Source organism: Pipistrellus hanaki (assembly GCF_964339955.1).
Source record: "Pipistrellus hanaki genome assembly, chromosome: 3".
Taxonomy (NCBI): domain Eukaryota; kingdom Metazoa; phylum Chordata; class Mammalia; order Chiroptera; family Vespertilionidae; genus Pipistrellus; species Pipistrellus hanaki.
In genome coordinates this window covers 171,140,459-171,155,896 of record NC_140505.1, presented here as the reverse complement: position 1 = coordinate 171,155,896, position 15,438 = coordinate 171,140,459, and the positions used below count along the sequence as shown (strand labels likewise).

The 15,438-nt window shown below is 44.4% G+C and overlaps 1 protein-coding gene across 1 annotated transcript in view; it reads right to left on the bottom strand.

Annotated features, from left to right (window-relative positions):
* The window catches only part of VWF (von Willebrand factor), a 118,184-nt gene that overhangs the window by 8,200 nt on the left and 94,546 nt on the right, over positions 1-15,438 (bottom strand). The window contains exons 41-47 of the mRNA XM_084878466.1: positions 14,591-14,695; positions 12,997-13,202; positions 11,834-11,983; positions 7,390-7,500; positions 6,453-6,633; positions 5,564-5,604; positions 4,900-5,016 (exon numbers count right to left, since the gene is read on the bottom strand). Coding sequence (XP_084734592.1) covers positions 4,900-5,016; positions 5,564-5,604; positions 6,453-6,633; positions 7,390-7,500; positions 11,834-11,983; positions 12,997-13,202; positions 14,591-14,695 — 911 coding nt within the window. The remainder of the gene's footprint in view (positions 1-4,899; positions 5,017-5,563; positions 5,605-6,452; positions 6,634-7,389; positions 7,501-11,833; positions 11,984-12,996; positions 13,203-14,590; positions 14,696-15,438) is intronic.

Here is a 15,438-nt window from a genome sequence, read left to right as displayed (position 1 = left end):
TCTATATCTTTATTGATTTTTTTTCTCCTATTTGTTCTATCAGTTCCCGAGAGAAATACATTAAAATTACCAACTAAAATTGTGAATAAGCCTATTTCTCCCCAACTTCTGTTAATTTTTGCTTCATGTATTTGTACAAATTTAGGGTTCTTGTGTCTTCTTAATGAACCTACTCTTTTATCATTATGAAATTACCTTCTTTGTTTTGGTAGCATTCCTCATCTTAAAATCTGTTTTGTTTGGTATTAATATACCCATCTTAGCTTTCTTGTTTCTACTGTGTTCCTGGGATATCTTGTCCATCCTTTGACTTTCAGCCTGTCTGTCCCTTTAAATTGGAAGTGCATTTCTTGTAAACAGCATAGTAATTGGGTCTTGCTTTTTTACCCACGTCTGACAATCTCCATTTTTAATTGGGTTTTGTTTTGTCCATTTATATATAATGTAATTATCCATAAGGTTAGGTTTAAATCTACCATTTTGTTATTCATCTGTTGTCTTCTCTGTTGCTTAGTCTATTGTTTATTCTTTTCTGTCTCCTGCTTTAATCAAGTTTATTGTATCTCCTCTAATAGCCTTTTAGCTGTATTTCTTCATATTACTATTTTAGTGGCTACACAGGTTTTTACACTTATCAAACTTCAACAAACTATATATTTATTATCTGTGTGGTTTATTATAGGAAAATTATATACCTCATTAAAATTAAGAACTTCTGTGGCTTCCCATTGCATTTTTAATAAAATCTAATCTCCTGCCGAAACCAGTTTGGCTCAGTGGATAGAGCGTCGGCCTGCGGACTGAAAAGTCCCGGATTCGATTCCGGTCAAGGACATGTACCTTGGTTGCAGGCACATCCCCAGTAGGGGGTGTGCAAGAGGCAGCTGATCGATGATTCTCTCTCATCGATGTTTCTAACTCTCTATCCCTCTCTCTTCCTCTCTGTAAGAAAATCAATAAAATATATTTTAAAAAAATAAATAAATAAAAAATAAAATCTAATCTCCTTAGCAAGTCCTGTAAGGCCTGACATCAGCCTTTCCTAATTTTCTGATCTTATTTTATACCACCATCCCCTTGCTCTTGGCAATCCAACCCTGTGCATCTTCTAGATCCATAAACATGGCCACCTCCTTCTCACTTGAGAGCCTTTGTGGATGGTGTTTCCTTTGCCTGGAATTCTCTTTCCCATACTTTGTATAAAGAGCCTTTCCTTGCCCTGGCTGGTTTGGCTCAATAGATAGAATGTCTGCCTGTGGACTGAAGAGTCCTTGGTTCAATTCCAGTGAAGGGCACATGCTGATCCCCAGTGTGGGACATGCAGGAGGCAGCCGATCAATGATTCTCTCTCATCATTGATGTTTCTATCTCTCTCTCTCTCTCTCTCTCTCTCGCTCTCCCTTCCTCTCTGAAATCAAGAAAAATATATATATATTAAAATAAATAAATAAATAAATAGCCTTTTCTCATTTTAAGAATCATTTCTTAGAGAAGTCTTCCAAGATACAACATACACATACACTACACACTACACACACACACTTTATAACACTTAACACAATTTGAAATTACCATTTGTTTAGTATTTTGTTCTCTATAAGAGACATGCAAATTTCAAACTATGTCTATGTTGTTTGTCCTCCCAGCGCCTGACTCTTAGCAGCCACTCTTATATCATAAATATGTAGGTAAATAAAAAATACCATTTTAGTTATTTTCTTAAACTCTATAAAAGACAATGTACTGTTTAATGCAAAATAATAACAATTTATCTCTTAGGTAGAAATAAACTCTAATTGAATAATATACCATCTCCTATTGGTTACTCTTTTACCCATACTGTGTCTTATGGTTGTCACATGGTTCACTTCTACTAGGAGGTAAATTATTATTTTGAGATAAATTCAGTGAGAACCTTGAAGGAGGCTTAAAGTGAGAGGCCTTCATGTACTAGTATATCTGCTTTGGAAATGGCAGCAACTTCCGGACAACATGATTTCACTATCTTGCAAAAAATGCCCCCAAACTTGGAAGACAAAGTAAGAAAACCAATTTTTTATTTTGCAAAGTAAGAGTATTTTAAACAAAGTTAATAAAATAAAAAGCTATCCTCAGCTGTCTTTTAACTTTCCTCACCACTCCCCCCCCCAAAAAAAAAGAGAGCAATCTCAATTTTTTTAAAGGATAAATTTAGTTAAGTGGAAGCCATCTATGTTGTCATTATTTTTCTCATTTTGCCACCCTAGTAGTGATCACTTAGATATCCCTCCACTGGGGCCTTGGGTTCCTCTAACATGAATCTCCAGCAGGTCAATTTGGAGCCCCAAACAGAAGACCTAGTCCCTCCACACCACTCCCTTTTCACTGCACATGGGCTGATGCTCTGAACCAGCAGGAAGAGTTAGCCATGGGTAAGCTCGCTCAGAAGTGAATTTAAACAATTTGCTACTCCTGAGTCAAGCTTCTGTACTCGAGGATGGAACTCAGAACAAATCAGGGCAACTGGGCCAGGCCGCACACTCCCCTGGGAAGATCACTGTGGGGGTTGGAGGCCCTGTGAGGGGGGAGGAAAAAGGAGGAGGGGGCTGCAACCAAAGTGAAGGGACAAGGGCAATAGGGGCAAACTCCACATACTAAAGAGGCAGAGGGAACAGTTCAGCCAAGAATAAGGAAAAGAGAGGGTGTTGTGGGAGAATGAGGTGTTGTGAAGACCAGGAAGAGGAGGAGGCAGAAGGGATACAGGGTAATAGGAACAGGGAGTGATTTTAGAGCTGGGGTGGGGAGTTGGGCAAGAGGGACAGGAGGAGTGGGAGTACAACAGAACCCATTTGAGGGAGTAAACTGGCTTATCTGCTGCCCTGGAAGCCGAATGCAGCTGCACCAGGAGGCAGGGCTGGTGTGAACCCTACTGTCCATTTCTAATTCCCGCTTCTGCCCATCTGTTCCCCATTCTGCTTCCTGGAGGGTCCTCTATTCCACATTCGATCCCTTGCTCAAGGTCAGTTCACGGTCATGCCCCTCCGGATGCCTTCTCAGTGTCCCACGTCAGGGTGACCTCTCCTCACGCTTTCCCTGAAAGTTCATCTGTCAAGCTTCCTGCCTACCACCCACTAGCACAAACCACCTTCTGCTGGTCTTTTCATTGCAGACGTTGTCTCCCCTGGGAGGAAATGAAGGGCTCACTTCTCTGCTGACATTAATACTTTAGTTTGATGTAAGCAGATCAAGCAGAAGTGCCTCTGCCTAATTCACCACAGCTCCCCTCACCTTCAGGAGGCCTCCCTGAGGCCTTGCATTGCAGAGGAGTTCAATGAGACCAGTGAAGGATGCTGAGCTAGAATGGGGGCAACTGAGGCCAGTTTGGTGCATGTTAAGAGATACATAGAATGAGGGCTAACCTAGGGGTTTCAAGAGGGAGGAGGTGAGTATACTGCCCTGGACATATGTCAGATTGGAGGGAAGGAGGAATTGTACACAAACCAAAGGGGTCATGTATTTTAAAAATATGTATTTAGAACCTCTATCTAGAGTGGATTTGAATGCAGCGGAGGGTACCATGCCACCTTTGGACCACCAGAGGGCGCAGTTTGAGAGCTCATAGGCTCGCCCTCCAGAAAACCTGGATGTGGATCTCTTGCTGCATTGATGGTAGAGTAGGTAGTTCAATGGACATCCAAGGTGAAAGGGAAGCCACAAACTCCAGACATCAGTGTTTTATTCGTATTCAAGCCCAGTTCTATTCTAGGGGGTTGTTACACACACACACACACACACACACACACACACACACACTCATAAAACATCGACTGTGCATTTTTTAATAGTAAAAACCTGCTCTTAGTGGGATTCTAATTGAGGTAGGAATGTTCTCTTTAAACCATTCTATCAGAAATAGCTGTGTCTACTCCACATAAATGAGTATAACACTATGCCAAGTGCCATGAAGAACACATGCAGAACACTCTCTTGTCCTCAAGAGCATATGAAGCACCCATATGAGTGTCCCTCATCCCTGTCCCTAACCATTCCTGATGTCCCCTGCCCCTCTGTGCTGTTCCTCTCAGGGAGGCCTCCTCCTACAAAGGTCTCCTCCCCAAACTCGGCCCCAGACCCCTACTGCTGCCTCGCCAAGTTGAAGAGAGAAGCCCTCCCTGTGCACCATCTGAAAGAGCTGTTACTGTGTTCCATGTATCTGGCTCCCAAGTAACTCCCCTGATCAAGTGTGGCCTCTAAAACAGCAGGACCCCAGGCACAGCGGGAAATTTGAGGAAGAAGCCGAAGCATTCTCCTGAGCATGGTGTCCAGCTCTGGGACGTGGGGCTGAGAGTCATAATGAAAACAATAAAATGCTAGTTGCCATCTCCCAAGCCGGAAATGATGGTTTTACTCAGCATCCACCCTCAGGAGGGATTTAGTAGCACACAGTCATCATGACCTAGCACAAACAGTGTGAAATATTTTAAACCACCTCAATGTCCAATAATAAATGTGCAGGTTGTGGCACATCTTTTCTAAGGAAGATTGTGTATAATCTTGCACATAGTAGGTATCTGATAAATATCTTCTGACTAATAAATCTTTAGTGTTCTCAAAAATTGCAGTTATGTTTTTTACATGTTGTATAAAAAAAGTGCAGAACTGTAAATAAGGCATCACAAGCCTTGCAAATATTGTGTTTATTTTAAACACACAAAAAGGAAGCTTTTAAAATGCACAAAACTAAACTGTAATTTCTGAGAGACAAAATGTCGATGGGTGACTTGGGCTCTCCATGACAGGTGTCAAATATTGTCCATAATCAGAAAATAAGGAACATTTGTTTAAAAACCCCAGTGAGGTCCCATGGCTTGGACCCATGCGTATTCAGCCAACCCCCTGGGTCCTTAACAACCCTCTCACCTTGGGGCAGGCTGCACAGGTGGTCTTCCTGCACTCCAGCTTGAATCCCGAGATGACCCCCACCTGGGCGGTGCAGTGGCAAGTCGTGCACACGTCAATCATCATACTCGTCCCAGGCTGGAACCAGAGGCACCACGGTCAGGCTTCCCAGCACCCTGAACCCCTGACTTCCCCTCTCACCTCAGCCCCATAAACTGTTGCTTTATTGGGGGGGGGGGGGGAGCATCCCATAGCTGCCCTGAGCCATCATCCTGACCCTCCTGCTGTCTCCAGCGGCCCACTCCCTTCCCTGCCTTCCCACCTGAGGTGTGTCAATGGTAAGAGTGAGGGCTTTTGTGCCAGAGAGGGGGCTGGGCAGTGGGAGGTGGGATAGGTTGAAATGTGCACAATGACTGCAGAGCACTTCTCTGTACACCATTAGAAATGCTCAGGGGCCTGGAACACAGCCAGGAGGTGAGAGCCAGACTGGGTGCCCAGGCCCTAGAGAGTTAGGAAGATCTCAGAGGCTGGGCTCCAGGATGCTGAGAAACCCTGGAGGCAATGAGAGTGCATTGGGGGTAGGTCTCCCTGTTTCTCTCGTTTCCACGTTAGAATAAGGTGGTGGGGGGTGCACTTTCACAGCACCCCCCACCAACTGGCTCTGAAGAAGAAGGCAGTAGCTCACCGCAATGATGGTGCCGTTGAGCATGCAGGCCTCCACAGGCTCTGGGGGAGAGAGAGAGGTGCAGGCGTGAGTGTACGAAACACCCTGGCCACCCCTGTCCCGCACATGGCTGATCCCTTCAGGGCCTTCTCCTCCATCTGGGCCTCTCTCCTACATCTGCCCCCTCACCGCAATCCACCTCCAGGCGCTGTGGGTCCTACTCCCAGAGCCACAGTGGCCTCGCTTCCCCCAGGCCTGGCGGGGGGGGGGGGGGGGGGGGGGGCAGGCTGCCTGTTGCCCAGCACCCAGGCCTCAGTGAAAAAACCCCTGAGTGTCTTTGGTAGGGAAGGCACATGTTTCAGTGATTCACATGGAAGTGGGGAGTAGGAGAGTCTTTGGGTTTATGAAGAATGCAATTCTACTTTGGGAACTTGAAGTCACAAGATAAAATTATATAAAGTACTCAGAGCATGGTGGTAGCGAGCAGTTTGTTCCTGTTGCTGTTTGTTTGTGGTGAGGGAGGGGGTGGGCATTAGAATACCTTCCCTAGCAGGGGCAATACCATGAATAATCCCAACGGTAGTTTCTAGAGTCAGAGAAATGTAGGTCCAACACCAGCCCTACAGCTCACTCACTCCCATGAGCTGGTGGAAGCAGTAGCAGTCCCCGCCTCCCAGGGTTGCCGTGTCCGTGACATGAGATAGTGGTATAAGCCATCACTGAGCATCATGGTGACCTTCAGGCAATGGTTCTACTTCTCTCATCTTATTTGCTTTGTCACAAAAGCATTAGGGAGAGATGGGAAGATTTTGATCCTGCCCATTTCCCCGAGTTGCTAAGAAAGCAAAGAATTCAGGAGCCTTCCTGGAAATCCAGACCCGAAGGTGGGTTCCTGGACAGGGTGCCTTACCACAGTTGCAGGTGGGGCAGCATTCTGAGCTTGCACAGCTCAGCTGGAAGCCCACGGGGCAGGCAGGGACATCCAGCTGGGGGCAGGAGACATTCCTCTGTTGCACAAAGACCTCCTCCTTCACTCGGACACACTCATTGATGAGGCAGGGATTTTCCGGGGAAGCCCAGTGAGAGCCAACCTGTGGTTAGAACACAAAGTCCCATGAGGAATGTACTGTTCCCTCAGGGAACTAGTCTGGGCCCTAAAAGCATGCCCTAGGTTAACATCTCAGCCCCACCCATGGGGTAAAGCCCAACATGGCAATATGCTACAGCAAACATGTTAAACTCAAAGGCTAACAGGGGCCAAATAAACAAGGCATGTGGCCCGCTGGCCATGAGTTTGACATGCTTGCTCCAAAGCCAGGATTACAGAAATAAAAAAAATTAATTAAAAAAGCAGAAATAGCTCAAGGACTTAGGGAACAGAATAGTGTTTGCTTCTCTGGCATAGAAATGTGTACAATGGAACTCGTGAAGAGGTCAGAGGAGCCTGCCAGGGTCCATGTAGGACTGAATAGCACCTGCAACCTGTGGGTTTGGTGGAGTGGCAGGTCCATGGTACATGCAGGGTGGTGAGGCCGCCCCTACGCCAACCACTCAGGGGAAGCAGGACCTCAGATTCACTGGCAACAGTAGGAAATAAATTCCCCAGGTGTTCATGGAACTCTTAGGGGGGGGAATTGAACTCCCAAAATCAATGAAATGGGAAGCCTGAGGCCATCTTAACTAGTTCCTATCGGGCAAGGTAACCCAGTTGATGCCTGGATAACACCAGCAGCTAATTAACCTCCTACAAGAAAAGCAAAGGGCAGGGGATGAACTCTGATTTTATAGGTGAACCAAGGCCAGCACTAAACCACAAAATAGACAACCCATCCGAGGCCCCAACCTACATCCTTCCAATATGACTGGGAGTCCCCCCGTGGCGAGCCAATCACCACCTCACAGGCATTTGGCAGGCACCTTCCACAGCATTCGCCTTCTTGTAGGAGATAAGTGAAGCCCTGAAAAAAACACAAGGAGCAGAGAGTGAGGTCAGGCAAGCAGCAGACACACTGGTGTACTTGTCTGCTCCACAAGTGTACTAAGCCTGGGGTTTTACAAAGACACCGCTGGCCTGAACAGTTTCATCTCTGTCATCCACCAGCCTCAGAACTATGCTAAGAAGTGGCTAGGAGGCGTCAACTATTGAGTCACTAAGTTAGTTCCACCAGCTGAAAAGGAATAATCCTGCCCTCTGAAAGCTTCCACTTTGAGACCAAGACACAGTTCACGAAAAGAATTAAACAGCCCAGAGTGCACTCAACAACAGGTACCTGACCTGATCTTTATCATGACCAATTCTGAGCACCTCATTGACTGGGGGAGAATATTCAAGATGCCTGAGAACTAGTCTCTGCTCTAATAAAGCAAAGTACCTACATAAGATAAATACCTTGATACCAAGACCTCTCACCAATGTGCAGAGTTGGGTTGCCCCAAGAAGTTACTTGATGTAGTTTATAGGGCACAATAAGATGAGAGCAGCAGATAACAACCTTCCCCAGAATGCCTGCCAGGGAGACCAGCATCCTGGAAGTTTATTAGCTCACCTTGCCTCTTAGAGGTCCTCCAATCTGGTCAAAGCTTCGGGAATTTTGATTGAAACTGTCCACTGAAAACTCTGAAGCAATGTACAAAGAATAGGCAAAACACTGAGATGTGTGGTTGTCTCAGGAGCCCAGGGGAGAGACCCCAGGATTGGGCTTTATTCTGAAACTCTGTCCCTAAAAGAGAAGGAATGCTTGCAGCTGTTCAGGATTGGTGAGGAGGCCAGGCCTGCTTTGCACACACACACAGGACCAAGCCAGAAGATGCACACAGCACTTGATGTCAGGCTAGCTGGTGCCTCTCTCTGGGGGTACACAAGCACTTCCAAGACTTGGATCAACATCATACCATCTCCATGGGGCCCACTTACATCCTGTCCCATGCCACAGAGGTGTCCAGTGAGTTGTCCCCAGTGTTTTATCATCTGAGATTCTAATAATTTATTATGCATCTATGACATACTAGGTACTTTGGAGAAGCCAACAATTTAGAATGATATAATCTAGACACCCTCCACTACAAGGCAGAGTATACAAGCTGCCATAAAGGACTCAAGGAGCACAAAAGAGAGTCTTCAATACCTTCAGGGACCCAGCATCACTCGTGTGCCTCTCTAAGAGTGCCGAGTGACCTGGACTGGTGTGTTCTTCCTGTTTTCTGCTGCCTCCCAATATGGGAAGACACACTGTTGATACTATGAATGACTACCAGGACAGATGCCTTGCTCCCAAAATCCCACCAACTTCTCATGCTCAGGCTCTCCTAGTCATGTCTCCAAATTTCCTGACTGCCATCTTTTTTAGATCCCCTCTCCACCTCTGGCATCCCCATTTTCCTGCTGCACAACCAGGGTTCATCCAATATTCTCATTTCTCTTTCTCGCCCTCTAAATCCTCTATCTTATATCTGTTCAAAATATACACCTCAGACCCTTCTTCTTACTCTCTTCTCCATCCTGTTTTCATTGGTTTCTCAATTAAGAATAGAAGTAAGCAGGTCCAATATCTAGCCAATCTAAAGACAAATGCCAATGAAAAAAATACACTCCTAATATATTTAGCAACACAATCCTTTAAACATGGTTAACACTGCTGAAATGGTGGTGAAAAGTGTGGATCACTGGTCCCTTGTTTCTTCGCTGGATCATACTGGCCCTTAAAATGCTGACATTGCCAGTATATTAGCTTCATAGAAGGGGCCCAGGGCTAGGAGTCAAGACAACCCACTTTTACTGGCTTCAAATGAACTGTAGAGCTATGGCCAACCTCATTCCCTGTGCTAGTGCTCTGCTTTCTATCTGATAAATGGGAAGAACAGTCTTGCCTCTTCTTCCTTCTGGAGGAGTATCATGAGGATGAATAATATATAATGCATTACGTTCAGTTCCTCAGACGCAGTTCCTAATGCCATGATTTAGTCTGATTCTGGAATCTAAAAGTGGGGAATCAGGTAGTCATAAGTCTTCAAAGAAAATCTTCTCTAAAGTTTATTCCTTTTGCCATCAACATGGAAGCAAGGCCATAGGCATGTAGGCACAACTGTAATATTCTTTGGGAAGCCAGCCTGCCTTTTGCTTGCTCTACATGATTTCTCTGACATGAACAGTAGAAAACTATGGAGGTGGTTGAGGAAGTATATTTCTCCAGGCTGTGGCTTTAGAAAGAAAGAATCAGAGGGTGATGATTCTTTGCTTTTGTTTTTATTTTTATTTTTTTGACAACAAATGAATTCGGGTAAGTGAGCTCAAATGTCTCTGGAGTCAGACCAGAGCCAATACCTTCCTCTTTGAAGAATGAAGTCTGAAACCATCACAATTCTCTGAAGCTCCAACCTCAACTCAAAACATTGTACAGACCAAAGTCTAGCCTCCCACATGCCTTCAGCTTTCACTAAACCAAAGCCTCCTTCTCTTCCTTAGAAGGTGTGAATGGGTCACTCAGTTCTCTGCAGGAATCATCTGGTCAAGAGTTCTAGAAATGTTGCCTCTTTCACCTGATCTCTGTACCCATTTTCTTTTTGAAACTGCCTCCAGCACCACAGCCTCTAGACAGACAAGTTTCTGCCATATAATCTGCACCCTCCCCAAGAGCTACTGGACTAGACTGGGACGGAACAGAAGATCCAATTCATGGAATGAGCTGAGCCCATCAATTTTCTCCTTGAAAAGCCAATCTATTGAACACAAAGATTGAACAAGTCACACTGGACAGGGATGGCTCTGGATCTGAAAAGTCGTGTTGAGTTGAAGCCAGATGCAATAACGCCATGTGAAAATAAAATTTATGAGAAAGCAAAACTTCTTCCCAGAGGAAGTTGACCTGCAATGCAGAACTGGAGCAGATGGGCAGAGAGAAGCAGACAGGGGTGGGGCTCATAAGACACGGGAGAGAAATGTTGTATCCCAACTTATACATCCTGTACTTCATTTCTGAGTTTTACTTTGGCTAACTTGAATAGATTCTGTTCTTTGCAACCAAAACTCCCTACTGAAACACAAAATATATTGGGTGCCATATTTAAGTGGCCTCTAAACAATACTCTCTTTACTTGATAGCAATTTATTCTGATAGCCTCCATGGCCTATGGGAGGATATAGAGACCAACAGGTTTCCAAAACTTAGCATTCCCATAAGACACACCTGGATACCATAGCATCATCATCTCTCAAAGTTGCCTAGCAACTCTGCTCCTCCTCAGTACATCATTGCAGGTAGCACAGCAGATGAGCTAAATGGACTCCATATTTCTGGATTTACTCATAGTTCCTCCCTTTCATCATCAAGCCATACATTTCCAAAACCCCATCAAGAGCACTGTCTTCTCTGTTAACATTTACAGAAGCAATCACAAGATGTGTTACTCTTCTTCCATCATCAATATCTACTGATAATACTGCAGGAATAATAAAAATAGCATTAAACCAGCAAGCAGAATTTGACCCCACTTCTTTCTGCACAAGATTGCTTCATTTATCTAAGGTCTTATTAATCTTTAATGTTCAAGAAGAGAAATACAGAGAAACCTTGGGGTAAACTATAATGAGAATTTAAAACTGATTGGGGAAGACTAATCATATTTTTTATACCTCAGATTATAAGCACAGTCTAAAAAATTGCCAACCTATGTGGAAACACTATAGGACATTAAAACTGGAACAGTCTTAGAAAATTCAGAACATTTATTTGTTCTAGGGATAGCCTACCAGTGTTTCCCAAACTTTTGACATATGTGTATCCCTTCTATAATTTTCGTAACATTGAGTACCCCTCGTACTGGTGAGAACGTAGAATTAGGCGCAGCTAAGCACGGTGCAGTGCATATCCCCACCAAACTCCGGTGCAATGCGTTTCCCCATCAAACTCTTCCCATATCCCTGGGGGCATGCATACCACACTTGGGAAACACTGGCCTAAGGTAATGTCTGAAGAGGGAAGAGATAGAAAAAATCAATTCCTCTTTTCTGGCATTTAATTCACACCTCTTCTCAAACCAACTCTCTAGCCCTTTGGACTCAAGACCATACAACATATATGTCCATTAGGCAAGGATTACCTGAATCACAGAAGGATGATATTGCAATCCTTTCTTGATGCTTCTTTCTTTTTCCCAGCTCACCTCCCCTCCCTCATCATCCTGGTCTTGAATGAGAGTTTACTAAAGGGGCTTTTTGCCTCTTCCTGGGATGCCCTCCCCTACTTCCATACCCTGAGTGCTTCACACAGTGTCTAGTCTCTCTCTGCATCTTACCAACTGGCAGCTTTCTTCACAGGGCTTCTGAGAGCACTGAGCCACACGCAGGCCTATCACAGCATCCTCCATGTCGGTGCAGGTGCAAATATCACAGCCCTCCTCCCAGAGCTGGCCAATAGGGTAGACAGTGCCTCGGTGGACACACACCTGCAGACACAAGGTTTCTGTAAGTGAACTAATTCAGTTCATTTAAACAAGAGGTTAGAAAGCATCTATTATGAGTTGGAAGTTTCTCAAGGTTGCACTGAGAATATAGCAATAAATAAAACCAACATGGTCTCTGCCCACATGCAGGGATGCTTATAGAGTGGATGCTTGTAAGTATGAAATCTGGACCTGCTCCTGCTCCTCCAGAACCTGGGCACTTAGAATCTTTGAACTGGAAGATAATCCAGAAGGGACCAGAGGTCTAGAACATTCCAGGCAAATGAGTGTGTGCTCTAGCCCTAATAGGCTCCAGGGAAGGGTAACTGTGACTTCTCTTTGGCATTCAATACAGGGCTCACCCTCAATAGTTCAGCAGCTATAACTCTTCTCAGATCTTCCTACTGTAATTATGGTTCATCTCAAGTTCTGCCAATTAATTATCTTTCATGGTAACTCTTCTTGGTGGATCTATTCCCTATGACTGCTATGTGCATTTAATATCTGTACCATCTATTGATACTTTATTGTATTCAGTTTATATATACTAGCAAGACCATAAATTGACTACATCTTACATTTCTCCCATAATACCTAATACAGTATCAGTTCTGGTATATCACAGTAGTTGCTCAGTAATTTTTGGATGGAATAAAAGAAGGGAGGGAGGGAGGAAGGGAGGAAAGATAAATGAATGAATTGATAGCAATTAACAAGTGAGTCAACTATTAACTCATCTGTAAATAATGGATGCCTTCATATTATTTCCTTAGTTAACCTAAAGAAATATTTTTAAAGGCCAGACCATGTCTTATACCTTGTTTGTAATCTCAGCACCTAGCCATAGTAGATTCTCCATAAATACCTCCTAAGCTAACTAAATTCCCATTAGGCTGAGATAGAATATTGACTGCTCACCCACCAGCCATATAGCATTTGGTTTGGGCAGGAAGGCAAATCTTCTATGATAAGCAAATGTTTGGCCATCATCCCAGCCACAGCTGAGCAGCCCCTACCTTGTCAGGGAGGCAGGTGATTGTGGTGCAGCCACAGTCATTGGTGACGGCCGAGGACAAGTACCCCAGAGGGCAGGTCACCGTAGAGTTGACACAGTTACAAGCACACTCATACTCATCACAGCACTGGGTCTTCCGAAGCGTCAGTGTCCGGTGTGGGGGACAGGAGGGTGGTGACTCCCTTCTGCACTCCTCCTTCCTGCAGGCTGAGGAGCAGAAAGGTGACACCCTAGTCCTGCCACACTGGGCATTAAAATCAATCAGGGTTTGAAAATATTCAGCTATTAAATAAAAACCCAGGGGATTCTAGGCCAGAGGATTACTTCAGAAATGTACATAAGCCCAGTTCAGGGGCTGTGGGGTATTCAAACATCCCTAAAAGGAGTTAGTCTTCAGAGAATGTGAACATCAATCAAAAGGAGAAATGTGAAACTAGAAATTTTAATGGAGAAGAAGAGAAGACTCTTCAGTCCCCCTCTACCACCTTCTCATGCACATTTGGATGGGATAAAGTCCTTCCAGCTATTGATTCTCAGAGGCATCAGATATAGAATCCCTAAGACCCAGATAGGCCTTGGATGCCATGAGCTGATAAGCATTTTTATATACTGGTAGCTTATGTGATCCTATCCCCACCTCAGTCCCTAGAACAATACCCTACAGCTTCAGGTCCTCTAAGAAGGTTGAATGAGAGAATGACGGCAATCGTCAAACTCACAATGTTTTATAAATTCCAAATCCTATCCTGTGTCCTTTGCCTATTCACAGCCTCCTTCAAATACAAGGTGTCCTCTCACTCTTGAGTTTTTACATCTAGGAGCTCAAGAGAGATTCTAAATCAACAAGATAAGAACTCTGCTTGGCCAAAGCCGGTTTGGCTCAGTGGTAGAGCGTCAGTCTGCAGACTGAAAGGTCCCAGGTTTGATTCCGGTCAAGGGCATGTACCTTGGTTGCGGGCACATCCCCAGTAGGGGGTGTGCAAGAGGCAGCTGGTCGATGTTTCTCTCTCATCGATGTTTCTAGCTCTGTATCTCTCTCCCTTCCTCTCTGTAAAAAATCAATAAAATATATTTTTTTTTAAAAAGAACTCTGCTTGACTTCAAGTGGGTATTCTAAGTATCTAAATACAGAACTCAGTTTCTTGACACATCTTACTTTAGTACAACCCCATGCTTAAATTATAGTATTTAACGATTAGATAATAAAACATACAAAGGGGAGAAAATTGTTCATCTGTTTGGGAATAAGGTCCAATGATGAGGACAAACCAAGGAAACTTTTCCTCCCCTCAATGGTGTGTGGGAGAATGAGAGTAAATAGAGATTAGGTCTGGAGATTTCTTCATCTCAGATACAATTACCTCATAATACAGCTCAACTGAGACATGCCTCTGGCTGTGCCCACTCCCAGGACACCTTCAGCATCATGCAGCTGGGAAGATTTTTAGAAGGTTCAATCAATCCAGGGGTGACCTTGACCCCTATGTCCTAGTCATCCCGAACCCTACTAGAGTCAGCTAACTAGAATACAGGACACCTTCCCCAGGCCAAGAGAGAGTGGCCTCGCTACCACCTCCTCTCCATAGAGGCTTTACCGCAAATGAAGTTGGGTCTGCACTCCCCCGGATTGGTCAATGTGGGCTGGAGGCCACCTTCACAGTGAGGCACCGGGGGCAGGTCACAGCTCTCCACGTCACACACTAAGGGACAGGAAAAAAATAAGACATCCATTCAGAGTTTAGCAAGGTTATTCTTGTATTACCTGTGAATGGCACCCTATATTTCTATTCGTGCAGACTTCTGTTAGGTAGTAAACAGACTTCTGTTAGATGGTAATTAGGAGTTAAAGGTAGAGATACAGATAGAGGTAGAAGTGGAGGGGGGAGATAGATAGATGATAGGTAGGTAGTTAGATAGATGATAGATAGATAGATAGATAGATAGATAGATAGATCTAGATCATACAATAAGCTCATACTGATTATGTTGTCATATGCTAGGACTTTCAGGTCACAGCCAAGTCACTTGAACCCTCTAGACTTCTGTTTCAAATCCTGCAAAGTGGGAACTCTACCGCATAGAGTCAGTCTAAACATGCCATGAAATAATAAAGGCAACATGCCTGAAACATTGTAGAAGCCTAAAAGGTCTACAAAATGAAGACTTGGACTAAATGACCCCCCAGTTCTGTCTACTGTTAACATTCTCAGATCTACTTTACACCAGCTGTTCTCAGGTCAGATCTTGCTGAAATCAAGGTGCCCTGTGTGTGACCTTCTTCACATCTAAGATCATCAGAAAGGAAAAAGAAAATGGGCTGCTTTGGCCTTTCTCTTCAGTCAATTTCTGAACACTTTCCCCCACCAGTGATTACCCCAGTCTTTAATTAATGCTTTCAAATCTGACATTTAATGATTTACTACAGAATTTCTCTAGGCAGGAA